Raw genomic sequence first — 16688 nt, 5'->3', positions numbered from 1 at the left:
CTATATCCCATTCTATATTTTAAGTGTCACAACAGCAGGGAAAAAATATGTGTGTCACTGCTGTGTCCTCAGCACCCATACTGAGCACATAACAGGTGCTCTATCAATATTTGTTGAATGATTGAAAGTACCTTTCAACTTGAGTTGACCATGGACTTGAAGCATCAGGCATTGTGATGTAGTGGAGAGTGGGCACACTTTGGACTCTGTCTGAAGTGAGCTTCTGTCTTTGGCAGCAAGAGGGACAAGTCACTTCAGCTCGTCGAGCCTCACTGTCTTCATCTGTAAGCATAACAGCACTAACTCCACCGCTGAAGAAAATGTATGGACAAGGTGCTGCCTGAGAACGATGCTCTGCATTGTTCACGGTCATACTACTAGTAATACTGCCTTGTGAATAACTCTAGCCATTCTTGCTCTGTTTCTGGGGGAAAGTCTCATGTGAAAGCAAGCTTCCCACCTTCCTGCTTTCAGAAATCCAAAAAGAAGCAGGAATAGGGAAAAGCCTCTCCTCATGGCTGAACCAGGTTGCCTAACAAAGCCATTTAACGAGACATCTATAAACCTGCATTTGATACCATGGAGACGGCCTCAAAGTGAGGAAAGACATACAAGTGCTCATCCTGAGAGTGGAACACAGTTGTTCGGGGTCTTCCAACTGACTGTTTGACTCTTTTGTTCAACTTTGTTTCTAATATTTGTCCATACTTATGCATATGAATATTAGGGTTTGCATTGCATTGTACAATACACCACAATTTATTAACCACAACTGCAAATGGATATTGGGCTTATCCAATATTCCAGTTTTTGTCTGTTACTTGCCTTTCTTACAGACTTACTCTGACATCTAGGGGAGAGGTTCTTACCATGAGGGTTGAGGTCTGAAGGCAAACTCAGTCTACAGGAAGTAGAGGGACTCACTAATATGCGACAATGTGGAGTATGCCTTGTCGTGAAGAAATACGCATGGCCCAACCACAGAGACCTCCTGTGAAGGTGGGGAGTTTTCTCTAATACGATTGTCGCCAATGTGGTCATTCCTAAAGAAACACGACAAACATTTTGGAACTAGACAGGATACTGCTCCAACTCACGTAAGTTCTATTCAACTTACTTCACACTAGGTTCATGGAACAGTGGGCAGGGTGAAGCGTACCCAAGATATGGAGAGATGGTCTTGATACAAGAATTCTCAGACATGTGAAAAATGCTGAGTACGGCAAAGTTCCACTGCTGGGTCTACCCATGAAACTGGCTCTTTAGGCTGCTGAATGACAAAACTTATTATGTAAATGCATATCACATAGTCCTCAAATTAAGAGTGCCTGGGAATGCAGAGAAGTCACCATTGAAGAGTGAGTTATCAAAGAGGCCCCAAAGAAGGAATAAAAACAGTTCCTCACACAAATTATAAATATAAACACAAGGAAATAAACATAACATATAAAAGAGAAAAGAATAGTATACTGTGGAAAAGATTTGCTGCAAGAGAAAGACAAAAGTTTAAGAGAGTAACTACTTTATATTCTCAAGGCAATTACTCAAAACACAAACTTGCTAAAAGAGAGGTAATGAGGCAACAAACAGAGATAAAAAGGGGTTTTATGTAAAGGATACAAGAAAGCAAATAATTCCATTGCAGAATTTGAAACTGCATGAAAAGCAGTAAAGGGGAGAATCAGCCCTGAATTATATGGAATTAGTGAAACACGACAGTGGTTCCCAAACCTAGATGATCACCAGAAATATGGGGGAGATATTTAAAATATACATTCCTAAGGGAAAATATAGGAGATTCTGATTCAGTGGGTCTTGGGTGAGGCTAAGATGTCTGTATTTACAAAAATTCTTTGAAGTGATTCTAAAATTTAATCTGGTTTAGAAACTATTAAGATGAGTGCAAATTTGAGACAACCAAGCAGAGTTCAGAGGGATAAAATAGGCAAGTGAAAATGATTAAAGAGGAAAAGACGGATTAGAATCACAGACATAGCATATGTAGCATATGCATAACCAGAGTGAGGAAGCAATCAGTCCCAATGCAACAGAACCCATTTCAAAAATGTATATGGAGGGGCCGGCCTGGTGGCACAGTAGTTAAGTTCACGCACTCTGCTTCAGTGGCCTGGAATTTGTGGGTTTGTATCTTGGGTGCAGACCCACACGCTGCTAATCAAGCCATTATATAGAAGCATCCCACATAGAAGAACTAGAAGGACCTACAAGTAGGATATACAACTATGCACTGGGGCTTTGGGGAGGAAAAAAAAAGAAAAGATGTTGCCAGATGTTAGCTCAGGGCCAATCTTCCTGACCAAAAAGTATTAAAAAAAACACCTCTGTATATTGAAGAAAAATTCCCCTGAAACGAAAAAAAAAATCTCTATTTTAAAAATTTTTCTTGAAGACTTTGTGAAAATGATGAACATTTAGATCCACTGGATATTAAGTCTGTAAAAAAGAATCTTCCCAAAACCCAGGAAAAAGAAATAGATCCGATATAAAAGAAAAAGATGCCAGTGGACTTTGTCTATGCGGTTTTCAGGGAGAATGGTTATGCTATGATTCCCAAATTCTATTATCTGCTCAAGCTGCCAGTAATAAGTGAAGTCAATCAGAAGACATTTTCAGCTGAGAAAGGGCTCTAGAAAATAGATGTCCTCTATCGTAACTGAGATTAACCAACAATATGGAAATTGAGGAATGCAAATATTGTTAAACAGCATTGTTTCTAAGAAGAATGTAAAGGATATTCTTGAAACAAGAAGTCCCATTATACAAGAACCCACAATTTAACTATTACAGACTGGGACAAAAACGTCAAAGTAGAATAATAAAAACTGGGAGGGAGTGGTGGTGTGTGTGGGGAGTGGGAGGAAGGAAAGCGTGGTCATTCTTCATGTTTACATAGCAATGAGTCAATAGATATTGTTTCATTCTTGAAGCTAATAATTTGAGATACATAGATTTAGATCATAGGTTTTAAACATGTGTCAATATTATTTAAAAATTTCATGGTAACTATCAGAGGAACTTAAAACAAGTACCATATCTACCAAATTCTTGGAGTAGAATGGAGAAAGGGGAAGAAATCAAAGAAAAATTCAGATCACATAGCAAAATTAGCCCTTGGCCCTTTAGAAAAAGAGGGAACAAAGGAAACAAAAAAACTTAGAAAGTCAAACGCAAACTAACAGAACAGAATAAGAAAATAATCAGTTTTTGTAAATATACATACTTATGAAAGTCTGGAAGGATATGTACCAAAATGTTCACAGCCATTTCTGCATGGGGGGTTTAGACTAAGTGTAATCTTTTTCTTTTTGGCACAACTACTTTTATGGCAGTGATCACATATTACATATGTGATTGAAAATAAAACATGAACCTAAAATTCCTCTTTATTCATCTGAATGAACACTGATCACGAAGCAGCTCATTAAAACTAGAAATGACCAGCATAGCTGCAATGGCTGAGATTGGCATTTGCCGTGATTATGCAACTTGTTTCCCTAATTTGACTCATTTCCCCAAACAGGATGCACAGGTGGCGTTCATTTATTTAGTCACAACACTAATTACTCGTTACAATTGAGCTCTTCCCTGGTTTTCTCAACATAACCATTGCAACGGTAGGAAAGTGCCCTTGGGTGATTGCTTGTGTATGTGTGTGCAGAAGGGGTGGGACCTTGGCTTACAGCCAAATGAGTCTGGGTCCTCTGCTGCAGGGTCAGCTCCTGTAAGGTTTGGAGGGTATACTGCTGACATTTCAGTCCCTCAGCACCACACACTTCTATCTACACTTCAGTCTCAGCCTTCATAATGGCCCCCACCACAAACCTCAAACTCCAGCCACAGGAGAAAGTCATTTCTTGAATCCTGCTGCCATGCCTGGAATGCTTTGCCTTGATCAGTTTCAGTTCTGGAGTCCCCTGCTCCCTGACCTCTCACCTTCCCACTTCCATGGGGAGTTAAGGACCCCTTCTAGTGTCCATGGCACCCTCTGCCTATCTCGTTATTTATCTCATGTTGTGTTGTGACTGCTTAGTCATCTGTCTTGTCAAGGAAATGCCTGTCTCGCCAGGAAAACCTGGAATTCTTGCTGGCAGGGAATGTATGGTATTTGCCTTCCAGCATTAGCACAGTGTCTGAAAAGTAGAAGACACTCAACAGCTAGTTATGCGTGGAGGGCTTCTCTGAGCTGATTCACTTCAGCTCCAAGCCCCTCCTTCCAAGCTGTGCAAAGGTGGGATTTTTATACAACAAAATAAGTTGGTAAGAACTCAATGGCAAGTTTGCTGTGCTCTGTGGCTCTAACCTCATCAAAGATTCCAGCCACCTTGTGCTTTCTTCTTATCTGCCACCTACATGAAGTCCCACCACTGTCTGGCAAGAAGCTAAGACCAAGCTTGTTCAGCTTTCTGAACATGATCCCAGGTGTGTTGCTACTGAAAGAGAAAGGATGTTCACAAATACCTCATGTTGATGTCGAAGATTCCCCAGCTGAACAATTACCGCACCCACCCCTATCTTTTAGAATATGAACAAGCCATGATTCTTTTGTTTAACCAATTTACAAGTGAAGGACAAAAGGAGTGCCTTATTTTCAGGACATATCAGGAGAGCATTAAATACAGTAAGACTTGACTTAGAGTAAATAAAGCATGAGAGTCACTAGTTGCTCACGAGACACTCTAAAGAACTGGGCTTTATGTACTTCATTCTCCTCCTGTCTCCTCTCTGATCACTGGCCTTCTCAACCTCTACCATATAACCTCCACTCCAACCACCCTGGACTCAGGGTCCAAATAGCCCAGCACCATGCCTTTGTGTGTGTGTCCCATCCCTTCATGCCCACCCCACAAACAATCATCATCTTTCAAGATTGTTTCCCAAATGCCACCTCTTCTGCAAAGCACTCTCTAATTACTTTACCCATAATTAGAAATATAAACACAGTACGGGGCAGCTATTAGTACTATGTCACTGTATTAGAATTTATCTGTTTATACATCTCCATTTATGTATTTATTCAACAGCTAGATATTGAGCATGAGGCATGAGTTGAGCCCTTTGAGGACCTGGCCTGTGTCTGTCATCCCTACGACCCTATCCACCAGCACTGCACCTGGCATAGGCTATGCACACAATATCTCTTTGGTGCACGAAAAAATGATGGAAGGATAAAGCCCAGCTCTTTGATATTCAAGAATGACTATGCTCATTTTATAGTAGACAGATGCCGCACTTTTATTTAAGATATGTAGGGAAGGTACCACAATTTCTTTCTTTTTTTTTTATTTAGGGAAGATACCACAATTTGTTTTTTTAAAATAGATTCTTAAATTCTTCTCAAATCTAATTTGAGTCATATCTTTCATAATTCAAGCCTCCTCTCAATTCTCTCTTGCTTTGAAATGACAAAATGTAGCCTTTCATATGTTTGAAAATTATTCTAAAATTTTTTCAGCTAATCCCAACTTCCAAAAAATGTGGTGTTGAGAATCTCAATTAACTTTATTCTTCTCATGGGGGCGAGTTTTTGAATCTTGCTCTCTTTTTACCATATTTCCTCCTGTGGACTATTGAAGGCCTTTGCGTCACGTCACAGTCGTAGGGTCACAGCTTCCCAGCCCTGATGACGGCACAGCAGTGGTTAGAAGAGAAACTTCCCAGATCTAACAGGAGCGCACAGCCACTGCCTCAAAGGCCCTTTACCAACCACATAACATTCCTGATGTGGCTCACCTAGGACCCCTATTGTCTTGTCTATTTGTGTCCAGGCTTTCCCTCCTCTTCCATTTGTGCATGTGACTTTAGGGCGCTTCACTATGGCCATGTTTTCCCACTTTCCTAACATACAAGGGGTTTGAGGTTGGTTTTCCAAGGAATTGTCTTCCTGTACTATTTGGGGGGCTGGCCACAAACCACTATTGTCCTAAGTCCCAAGAATAATGTCAAAGAGTATGTGGAAAAAGGTTTTCAGGAACAACTAACTATCCCTCAACTTAGTGTATTATGGGTTGAAATACAACCCCCCAAACTTCATATATTGAAGTTCTAATTCCTAGCAAGTCAGAATGTACCTCACTTGGTGTTATAGATGTAATTACATCTATAAGATGTAAGATGAAGTCAAATTGGATTAGCCTGGGCCCCAAATCCAATGTGACTAGTATCCTTATAAAAAGGGGAAAAGTGGGCACAAACACACTCGGGGGTGAATGCCTTGTGAAGACTGCAGTTATGGTGCCATACAAGAAACTACCAGAAGCTGGAGAGAGGCCTGGAACAGACCATTCCCTAGTGCCTTCACGTGGAACATGGCCCCGTCGACACCTTGATCTCGGGCTTCTGCTATCCGCCACTGTGAGACGATACATTTCTGTTGTTCTAAGCTACCCTGTTTGCGGTATCCTGTTCAGGCAGTCCTAGTAAGGTAACACAGTGTGATATACTGAATGCTTTCTCACTTTATCTTGCTATTCTGAAGGTGGCAAGCCAGCTTCCCTTTGAAGTTTGTGCCAAGTCTTCCAGTTACATCATGCTATCTACTACCTTACGGAATGATTAGACATTTGATACTGCCCCTCCGCAGTGACCTGGAGAACACTAAGAATGCAATAGGAGGGTATCAGGTTAGGTAAAGAGGAGAAGACAAATAACATGTCTTCTTTGTGCCAAGTGCTTCCCACGTCTCTCTTCACTCCTGAAAACCACCTAGTGATGTAAGTCGGCTGCTGTTTATTCGCACATTACAAATTAGTTAAGATGTGGGAGGATCAGTAATCTGCTGACAATCACGTAGCCAGAGTGATAGCAAAGACATTTGAATCCAGCTTTGTGTGACTCCAAGATTATCCTTTTGGGGAAAGTATTTAAACATCAGAATAGGTTACCAAAGAAAGCCGGCTACTATCATTTTCTTCAGAGCTTAAAAACAGGCACATTGTTATCTTTTATGGATAGGTTATGCATTGTTTTACCTGAAGTCAGGAGCATGGGCCATACAATCTTTCAAAGTTCCTTTTGGGCCTATGATTTTTATGATTATAGAATAGGCTTTGTGAATTGAGGAAGAAAGAGCCTTACGCTTCAGGAATTTTATCCATGTAGTCCTCATTTTATATTAAAGGACAAGATTATGCAACCAAGAGGGTCCCTAGTAATTGCTGGATTGGGACCAGCAATCCATGTCACATGCCAGTTCTGCTTTTATACTCCAGTGTCTCTTCCATGCTCTGGGTCCCAAGGTATTGAGTGAATTCAGACCGCTTGGAAGCAGGGAGCCCAAGCATGCTGTCTTGACATGCTTTCTTTAACCTTATGTCACTTTCTGCAGGTTAGGCAATAAAACTTTTATTCACTTCATAACATAATGCCTACCTAAAGACAGGAGTCTAAGGCCGTGAGAGTCTAGACTGAAATACCCTGAGATCACCAGGGGTAGTGGACCACACAGGAACCACTGCTAACAGCTAAGAGCAATGCGCAAGTAATCTAGATCAAAGACAGGTGGCAAAACTTAAAAGGATAGAAACAAAAATTAGCAAGTAAGTTATGTTTTCATGAAGATATAAGTTCCTCCCCCTGGGAAAGCGGATGTCTTCAGCCAGAATTGGATGAAGCGCACAGTCAGTGCCATATTACATGCTAGCTAATCACCGCTTACTATTGATAGTTTCTGCAGCTGAGGGTTAGTTTTAATAATACCTTTTATTTTTATAATTTTACCTAATTACCAAGACAGTGAGTTTATGTTTACTTTGGATTCCAATGTTGAAATGATGAAAAGGCTAATTTCTAAAGAAGAAAATGACCCTTGTAAAGATGACATTTTCTCTTCCGAATGTTAAGATGCTGACAAAGTTTTAAATTGTGAGGAAAAGAGAAGTTTGGTTGCTGTTGTTGCTTTTAACTTTTCTTAGAGGATTTCTACTTCAAGGAGCTCTGAGTCTGTTGAAGGAACAAAGCAAATTAACCACTGGTTGAGTATTTCCTTACTTGGTAAACAGAAAGTCATTTCCACCTGTGGGGCTTGGCCTCCCTGGGCTGGAACACAGCTCTGCTGCTTGGAAATTGACAAAACAGCCCAGCATTGCTCCCTAACAACTTCCTGACATCCCTATGGTCTTGCTATTTAACATAAACAAAAAGAAATCTTTCGAAACCCGAAAGCATTTTAATCAACAATCTGTACAACGTTGATCATATCAATATATTGACCCTGACACTCAGTATCACTGGGAGAATAAAGAACAAGAAGACACTTATCTTTAAGATTAAACAAAAGTCTTTGCTTCCCCTCTGTCCGGCTTCACAAAGTCCTCAATTATTTAAAAAAAAAAAAACCAACAGAGGGAGAAAATGCACAAGCTGACACTTTGCCAAACATACCTGGGGAGGTAAAAAGATAATTCGTTAAAAGCGCGTATGGGACAGGCAGATTTAAAATCAGGGCTTTCCTCACATCTCTTTTAAAAAACAAAACAAAACTCTGGTGTTTGCCCTGAACCTCTCAGCCCTAGCCGCTGCTTTGAGGAGTGATGTTGATTGAGCGGCCTCACTGCTGTTTCTGCAGTCTGTTCAAGCACAGCCTGATGGAATGATGCATCAGTGATTCTGTTCTTGCTCTTCTGATGGGTCCCTGAGGGTGCTTCTGAGTAAGCGTGCCTTGCCTCCCACAGCTCTGATGGGATGTGTGCCCCTTCCTCCTTCTCATGCACTAAACCTCCGCAGGGGGAGGTTGCCTCTTCTGGGTAGGTGGGTTGCAGACCCCCGCCCCATTCTGGGCTCCTCCAAGGCATGTTTTCATGTAGCTTGTTATTTCTTCTGGGTATGGGTGTGAACAATGACTAGACACAGATGAAACGGTGTTTCTGAATAAAAGAATGTGCTACCCAGGAGGCGTAACTGGCATTTAATTTGCTGCCTGTGTTCCATAGACTGTGAGCTCCTCGAGGGCAAAGATTGAGCCTCATTTGTCTTTGTAGTCTCGGTGACTAACACACATTCATTTGTTCATTCATTTATTCAACAAATATTTACTGAGAGCTGAAGGTACAAGATGAGAAAGGCACAGGCTTTCACAAAGAATTAGACATTTCCTTTGCCCCACAGGCTGGACTGCCAGGGAATAAATACACTTTATAATACCAGATACATGAATACACACTCAAAATACTGTAAATAATACAAAAGCTGAGCTATCTTACTCATAGACTCATCGAATGTCAAAGATGAATGGGACCTGCTTTTATAGATAAGGCTGCTGACTCTCAGAAAGAGCTGACCACTCCTGATCTTGTGCTCTCTTCACCTTGAACAAGGTGGCCCATGGAAGATAAAGTACTTCAAGTGGAAATTTCCATTGCTTTGTTTCCTTTCTCCCCTCACAACCTAATTTTGTCATATATATAAAAAATTCTATTTTTAATATATTAATTCCCAAAGGTTTACATAATTCAAGAATCTATAGACCACGGTTTAAATAAAGATTGTGAACCCAAATTTTTACAGGAGCCAGGATGTAAATAATTTAAGTAACAAAGCCAGGGGAAAGAAGGGGGTCAGAATAGAGCAAACGGGAAGCACATGCTCTTGTTTCAGGCATCGACTCCAAATTTTCAGCTTAAAGCAATCATTTTATTTTGCTTATGCTTTTGTGGGTTAGGAATTCATGAAGGGCTCAGCTGGATGGTTCATCTCTGATCTATGTGATGTCCCCTCATGGGGATGGAGGATCCACTTCCAAGATGGCTTCTTTTACGGGCCAGAGAAGTCACTAAGACTTCAAGGGGAGGATACCTGACCCCACCTCTCAATAAGATGAGTGCTAAAGAATTTACAAACATCTTTAATGTGCCACAAGTCTGTTTCAGAGAGCAGATACTAGGTACCAGGTTGTTGCATTGTGGGCTGTGGGCCAGTCTGAAACAGTTTGAGTTTTTAAAATAGAAGATGCAAGTTTATATTTAAAAATGCGATCTCTTCTGATCCTTAAATCTTAGCAACCAATTCAAATTTTCTGAAAAACTGTGTGTGCCAGAGACGCATATTTGCAGATACTACCTATGCCCACTCGTATATATCCTTTGCTTTCAGCACTAAACCAAATTCTCATAAAGGAATTTTAAGAAAATACTGACACGCATTTGGAAATATTTTGCCTATGGCTGAAAATGAAGATCTTAAGAGCGTTTCACCATCTTTGACAATAGATTTTTATTGAAAACACACCAGTAGGTAAATGAGAGATCTTTTTATATAACTCTATCATGATCCACAAGAGAACACTGAATGTCTCCTATTCTGAGAACTCCCTTTCCCCATTTCTATCCTGGGCGAATCACAGTCTGATGAAGAGTAGAATGATCTTCACTTCTTGCTGAGTTTCACTGAGAACTAGAAATACAAGATGATGCGGGAGGTACTGACTTAAAGCCCCAGAGGAAAGAAAAAGAGAAGCCCAGAAACTAAGAATCACTGACATAAACAGCCCCAACTCCCCATTAGTAGTTCTTAAACATTAGTGACCAAATCACCTTCTAAATCAGAAGAACTAGAGAATGTTCCAAGACAGCATTTTGAATCAATACTCTAGATGATTCTGAGGTAGGTGGCCCCAGAACCACACTGCTGGTACTCAATTACAGGAACAAGCTTTTGAAAGAGAGCAAGACTGGGCACAGCTATAGTACGAATCATGCCTGCCTCTTTTATGAGTTGGTGGTAGCTGTGGTGGTCATGCAGGAGAAGAATGTATCCAGTGGGCTCCATTTCCCTGACTCCGTGTAGAAAACGTGCTAGGAGATATGGTTTCTAGCCCTGATTTGCGTTAGCTAGCTACTTGAGCTGAGGGAAGTAATTACCCCTTTCATGGTCTGTTTCCTCTTCTGTAAGATGAGAAGGGTGGGCCTAGGTTTCAACAATGGCAAGCACAACCGTCCACATTCTGTGCTCGAGGTGGACCCTGCTCAGTCACAGATCCATGCTTTCTGCTAAGGCCTGGCCTTACAGTCCTCGACTCAGCTACTTCCAACAGACCAGAGTTAACGTTTGGGTTGAAACCAATTTTCCAGCCCTGGTGGGGGATCTCTACGGCCTCTTCCTGCTTGTGTGGCTATATTATGGTTTTGGAGTGAAAGTCAGGTGGAAAGAAATCATGAAAGGTAGCTTTGGGGGGCAGAAAATAGTTTTGGGGACAGGATGTCTACAGAAATGGCAACAGGAAATCTGAGAACAGTGGGGATCGCAAACAGTCAGCCAGCCAGTCTCAGGGCCAGTCTGGTTATCATGGCAATGGAGGTCTTGGTGAATCCCAGCAGCTATACCCCAGGACAATCAGCAGGAGGGGCAGGGCTGGGATTCGGGTCAGCAAAATCATCGGTCGGCACATATAAGAATCCAGGAGCGAGTGCCTCCTTGTTTTGCACCAGGCACCTCACTTACCTCACCCTAGTCCTGGCCCTGAGGAGGGGTATCAGTGCGATGGAGTTGCAAGCTTGCTGCAAAGTTGTCATCTCTACAATAGACCCCTTGGGTGGAGTGGGAGCAGGCTGTGTAGAAGGGGAAATGCAGACAGATCGGGCCAGACAAGGCCAGGACTTCCATGGATTTGATTTCCTGAAGAGCATTTAATGTAAAGGGCAAAGTCTTCAGATCTGTGTTGGGTTAGCTGTGCAACTTGGTCAAGCTACTTAATCTCTTTAAGCCTCAGTTTTTCAATCTGTAAAAGAGAAATAAGAACACCTTCTTGGCAGGGATGTTGTGAAGAGAATGTATATATGGCACCTGGCCCATAGTATTTGGTCATTACATGGAAATTCTTTCCTTCTTTCTAGACTCCATTCTGCCTTGAGTGACTGTCAGGAAATGAAGCAAGCTGGGGATAGCAACCTTCATACCAAAAATGGATGTGGAAATCCACGTCCTTGTGCAGAGGAAGATTGGCAGGTCTTTACATGCATTGTTGACTTTCTGACTCACAATTGCTTTCTCTTTTAACTCCTCCCATCCTGCTCAGGTTGGACCTAATGTGGGAAGGTCTTGTGCTCTCCTCACCTTGAGCAAGGTGGCCCATGGAAGATAAAGTCCTTTAAGTGGAAATTTCCATTGCTCTCTGTTTCCCTTCCGCCTTCACAGCCTAATTTTGTCATATTAAAAAAAATTCTGACAATATAATGCCTGACAATATAATGCCAGGATCTTGCCCACGAGGAAAAATCTCCCAGTACTTCCCTGAGGCCCAAGTTCTAGGAAAAAATATTACAAACTCTGTGTCATAGGCCTGCTTAGTAAGAATTATCGCTTCCATTTACTTAAGTGATTCATACATGCTTGGCCCAGTGCTAGGCACTTATAAATATTATCTAAGTCTCCCCTACAACCTTGTAAGAAGTAGACAGGACTATTCCCAGTTTCCAGATGAGCAAATAGAGGCTAATGTGGCTCAGAAACTGTAGAAATGGAATGGGAACCAGATCTTTTCCTAAGTTCTTAACCACTGTTTACTACTGAACATTCATCACTCTGAAAAATGTAAAAAACCTAAGAGAAGTTCATTGCTCTCAGGGAGTTTAGACATTCAGAAAAGGATCAGCACCAGCATGTGAAAAAGAAGAGTGTAACATGGTGTGTAGCAGTTCAACTAGACAATGAGCTCCTCGGGGGCAGGGACTTAGTTTCATTCTTTTTTATATCCTTATTTTCTAGTGCCCTGAGTGGCTCCTAGTAGAAGCTCAATCAGTGTGTGTTGGATGTAGGCGTGAATAAAATAAGTTCTAAGGTATATGCTACAGAGAAAGAGATTGGTAAAAATTCAAGGTCCAGGGAGGTCCCTAGGAGTACAATGGAGACGGTCAGCTTCATGGAGGAGAGAGTGAGACGTGAGCTGGGATGCAGAGAGGGTGAAAAGAGCAAAGAGGATAGAAGAGTCACACAAATGGAGGCTCGATGCAGCATAAGCATGGGGTACTGAGACAGTGAGGAGAACAAAGCGTTTAGAGAAATTGTGCACCAGTCAGCTTGGCAAGGAGCCAGCCAAACCAACTAGAAACTGGTGGGTTTTTGGTGTAAGACTGTCCATTATGTGGAAACAGGTCAAAGAACAAGGTCAAAGGAAACAGCATAGGCTGGTCTAGACATATAATGTAGGGAAGCAAACTGGAGCAGACTGGATTTCAGGAAGCACAGTTCCCCACCCATGGTAGAGGATATGCAAATATAACTTTTGGCAGCTGTGAAAAACACAGGAGGAAGACAAGTCAGCCACGAAGAATGCAGGAGGAGGAGGACCAGAAGAGGTGCTTGGAGGAACACACGCTGGGGCTGATCACCCTCTCCATTTGGTTATTCATGAACCATAGCAGCCTACCTGCTCCCAGGAGACCCCTGGTGCATCTGTTTATTCCGTAAAACAAACTCAGGGAAATCATACTTACTAACAGAAAAGTCACAGCCTCAGTCACGAGGCTCAAAAAGCCATAAAGTCCCTTTAGTAGGGCTGTCTAACTAGATATATTAAAAATTTCATATATACATATGCAGTTTATTTTCATAAAAATGCTAATATAATTTTATGTACATTTATGTAAATAATTTTATCCTGGGCTAAAGAGCTAAGTCTAAAAATGGAAGAATATAAAAGATGGCTCTACGGTGAGGCTATCAGTTCCATCCTCACTCTTCCCACCCAATTGTTCCAAAAGAATAATGAAATTGTACCAGTCAGTTCCACTCTGTCATGGTATATTAATCTATGTGTCGCAGACAGGAAGAAAATCATTACTTGATAATGACCTCCACATGGGCCCCAGGAACACTAACATTTCTCACCAAGAAGCCCAGAGTGGTGATGTGGGGTGATCTCTGCCTCTGACTTTTGGAATTGAACAGCTCAACTGTCTGCTGCAGAACCCACACTGTCTGCTGCAGAGCCCCAGTGACCATGAGATGTTAAAAGGCATTGTGAGGAAAAGGATTTTCTGATTGTGATGGAAGTCCCTAAGACCTTCCCCAGGTTTGGTGATTTACTAGGAGAACCAACAGGTCACAGCACATAGTTGCACTCCCGGATAAGATTATTATTACAGCAAAAGGATACAGAGCAAGCTCAGTGAAGGGAAAGGCACATGGGGTGAAATCCAGAAGAAACCAGGCACAAGCTTCTAAGCCTCCTCTCCCAATGGAGTACACAGGATGCGTTTAACTTCTCCAGCAAAGAGTGGTGACAACATGTGTGAAATGCTGTCTACCAGGGAAGCTCATTAGAGACTCACTGCCCAGAGTTTTTATCAGGGGCTGGTCACATAGGCATCTGCTGCCTAGCAGGTACCAAAATTCCAGACTCCCAGAAGGAAAGCAGGTGTTCAGCATAAATATTATTTGTATGAACAATTTAGGTACATGAGCCATTCTGAACAGGGAGTGGTGGGAACTCTCCTAAAACCCAAGTTTCCAGACACCAGCAAGGGCCAACCTTGCAGGCAGGACCTTCTAAGAAAATCAGTCTCAGGTTTGCTATGTTAACCTTTTTCTATACAATGGTCTACTAAGTCTAGAAAACCCTGTGTACCATGGCTACCTTTTGGAGAGTAATAATGCACATTAGCATATTAAAGGCTTTGAGAAGTACTATAGTATACAAGTTTTTTTAACCTACATTTCCCAAACCTATTTGATCATTATCCTTTTTCTAAAAATAAAATATAATACTTATTACATCCTTTTGGCTACTAGCATTCCACAGAATACAGTTTGGGAAATCCCAGACTAAGTGTATGAACCTGCATCACTTCTCTGGCCTCAGCTTTTACCATTTATTAAATACACTAACAACAAGAGTTAGCACATATATTGCTCTTACTGTGTGTTAAGTGTGTTTTATACAATAACTCAACAAAATAAGAGGACGGACTAGGTACCCTTTAAGAACTGTAACACAGCACAGTGGGGGTTATGAGTACAGACAGTGAACTAGACCACCTGAGCTAGTTTCCTGGCTTTTCCAGTTATCAGCTATGTGACAACTTTCTTAATTGGTATGCCTCAGTTTCCTCATCTGTAAAATGTGAACAGTGCTTAATACACTAAGTGCTACAAATGTGCTTGTTAATTTTTTTGTTTAAGTAAATAAAGTTCTTTCTAGGTTGAGCAGTTTTGATCCCTTACTCTAAGCCAGAAATCATAGCAAGGCACAGACCACAGACTCTTGAGAGTGGCATCAGAGATGATGGGATGGTCAGACGATGGTGGCCTGAGGGTACCAGAACGGCTTCAGGTGGAGTTTGCTCCAGGTCACAGGATACCTCGACACCCAAGGCCTGTCAGAGCCAGGACCCACTCCAGGGAGTAAACACAGACTGTCACATGCCAGGAGGCACTATTAATTTCCTGGGAGTCTAGGACTGAGGCCAACAACAGAAGTGATCTGCTTTTGACTGTAAATAGAGCTTCAAGACTCTAAACTGCCTTCAATTAAACCTGGCAATTTTATCCATATGCTCAGAGAAAGGCACCTCGCAAGAAAATCCCCTCTGAATCAAGACTCATACAGATCTACGTGGCAGAAAAAAGAACAGGGAAAGATGCCAAATTGAAAAATGACAAACTGCCACCAGGAGAAAGCCAATTTTTAATATGCCTTAACACTTTTTCTTTATCCCTTCTCAAGCCATCTCCAGTTGAGGAATGTTCTCTATAACTGAATAATCCTTCATCAAGATATATGAAGAGTCAGCAGTGTCATCCTGGGAAATGAAGGACAGTGATATATTTTGTAGCATGTAGATACAGGTAGGTGTAAAAAGTGTGTGGGAGAAGACCCCTCAGTGCACTAGGGTGTGCTGAAACAGTCGCTTGAATGAAGAATTTTTAAAGGGCTTGGTGAAGAAATTACTTTGATATCTTCTTGAGACAATTCTAGGTTTGTCACATCCATAATGGCTCTCACAGATAATTCCTTGTGGCCGTTTTCCTAGGATCATTTCTTCTTTGAAGTCAGGATCTAGAACATTCCATATACTTTCATAGTATGCTATCTATTCTGAACTAACAATGAGCTGGGTGCTTAGCAGGCAGTATATGCTCAATAAATTTGTTGAATAAATGAAGGCCTTTGTTCACAGATCCTTCCACTTTAAATGTCCAACATTTGCCTCCTTACCTAGCAACATCTCATGCATCAAAGCCTGTCTCCTGTCTGACAGTACCAATTCTCACAGGATATCGCACTTTGTGGATAATAATAACAACTAATATTGTGGGAGCCCTGACTTTGTTCCTTGCACTGCTCCAAGACCTTTACATGAATCAACTCTTTTATTCCATACGATCATCTGTGAGGTAGATCCTTTTACTCCATTCACTTTTACCAGGGCAGGACAAAGAAGCTCAGAGAAGAAAACAACTTGCCCAAGGTTCCATAGCTAGGAAGTAGCAGATGCCTCTTGCTAGATGTCTCAACCCTACTATCATAGTATTTATCACATCATGTTGTGGTTTATCATGGTCTAACCATTCACTGGTCCATGTCAGTGTGAGCCTGGGAACTCTCTGTGCTGGGGCAGGGGTGTTACTCATGTAATTCCTCAATCAATCAATAGAACAGACTGAATAAACCATGACAGCACAACTCAAACACTGAAAACACAAAACCAAGGGTTTTGTAGTCAGGCAGATCTGGG

The 16688-nt window shown here is 41.6% G+C and overlaps 1 protein-coding gene across 3 annotated transcripts in view; it reads right to left on the bottom strand.

Annotated features, from left to right (window-relative positions):
* SAMD12 (sterile alpha motif domain containing 12) overlaps positions 1-16688 on the bottom strand; it is a 382037-nt gene that overhangs the window by 120932 nt on the left and 244417 nt on the right. Inside the window, exon 5 of one of the 3 annotated variants that reach the window (XM_046642230.1) lies at positions 132-282. The exons of 1 other annotated variant lie outside the window; for it this stretch is intronic. In XM_046642230.1, the coding sequence (XP_046498186.1) occupies positions 132-282 (151 nt within the window). Of the gene's footprint in view, positions 1-131; positions 283-11622; positions 11732-16688 lie in introns of those variants that run through there. One more of the 3 variants, XM_046642233.1, reaches the window with a different exon arrangement.

The sequence above is a fragment of the Equus quagga genome, chromosome 16, assembly GCF_021613505.1.
Source record: "Equus quagga isolate Etosha38 chromosome 16, UCLA_HA_Equagga_1.0, whole genome shotgun sequence".
NCBI lineage: Eukaryota > Metazoa > Chordata > Mammalia > Perissodactyla > Equidae > Equus > Equus quagga.
Note: the sequence above shows the minus strand (reverse complement) of the source record. Positions and strands in the feature narration are given on the sequence as shown.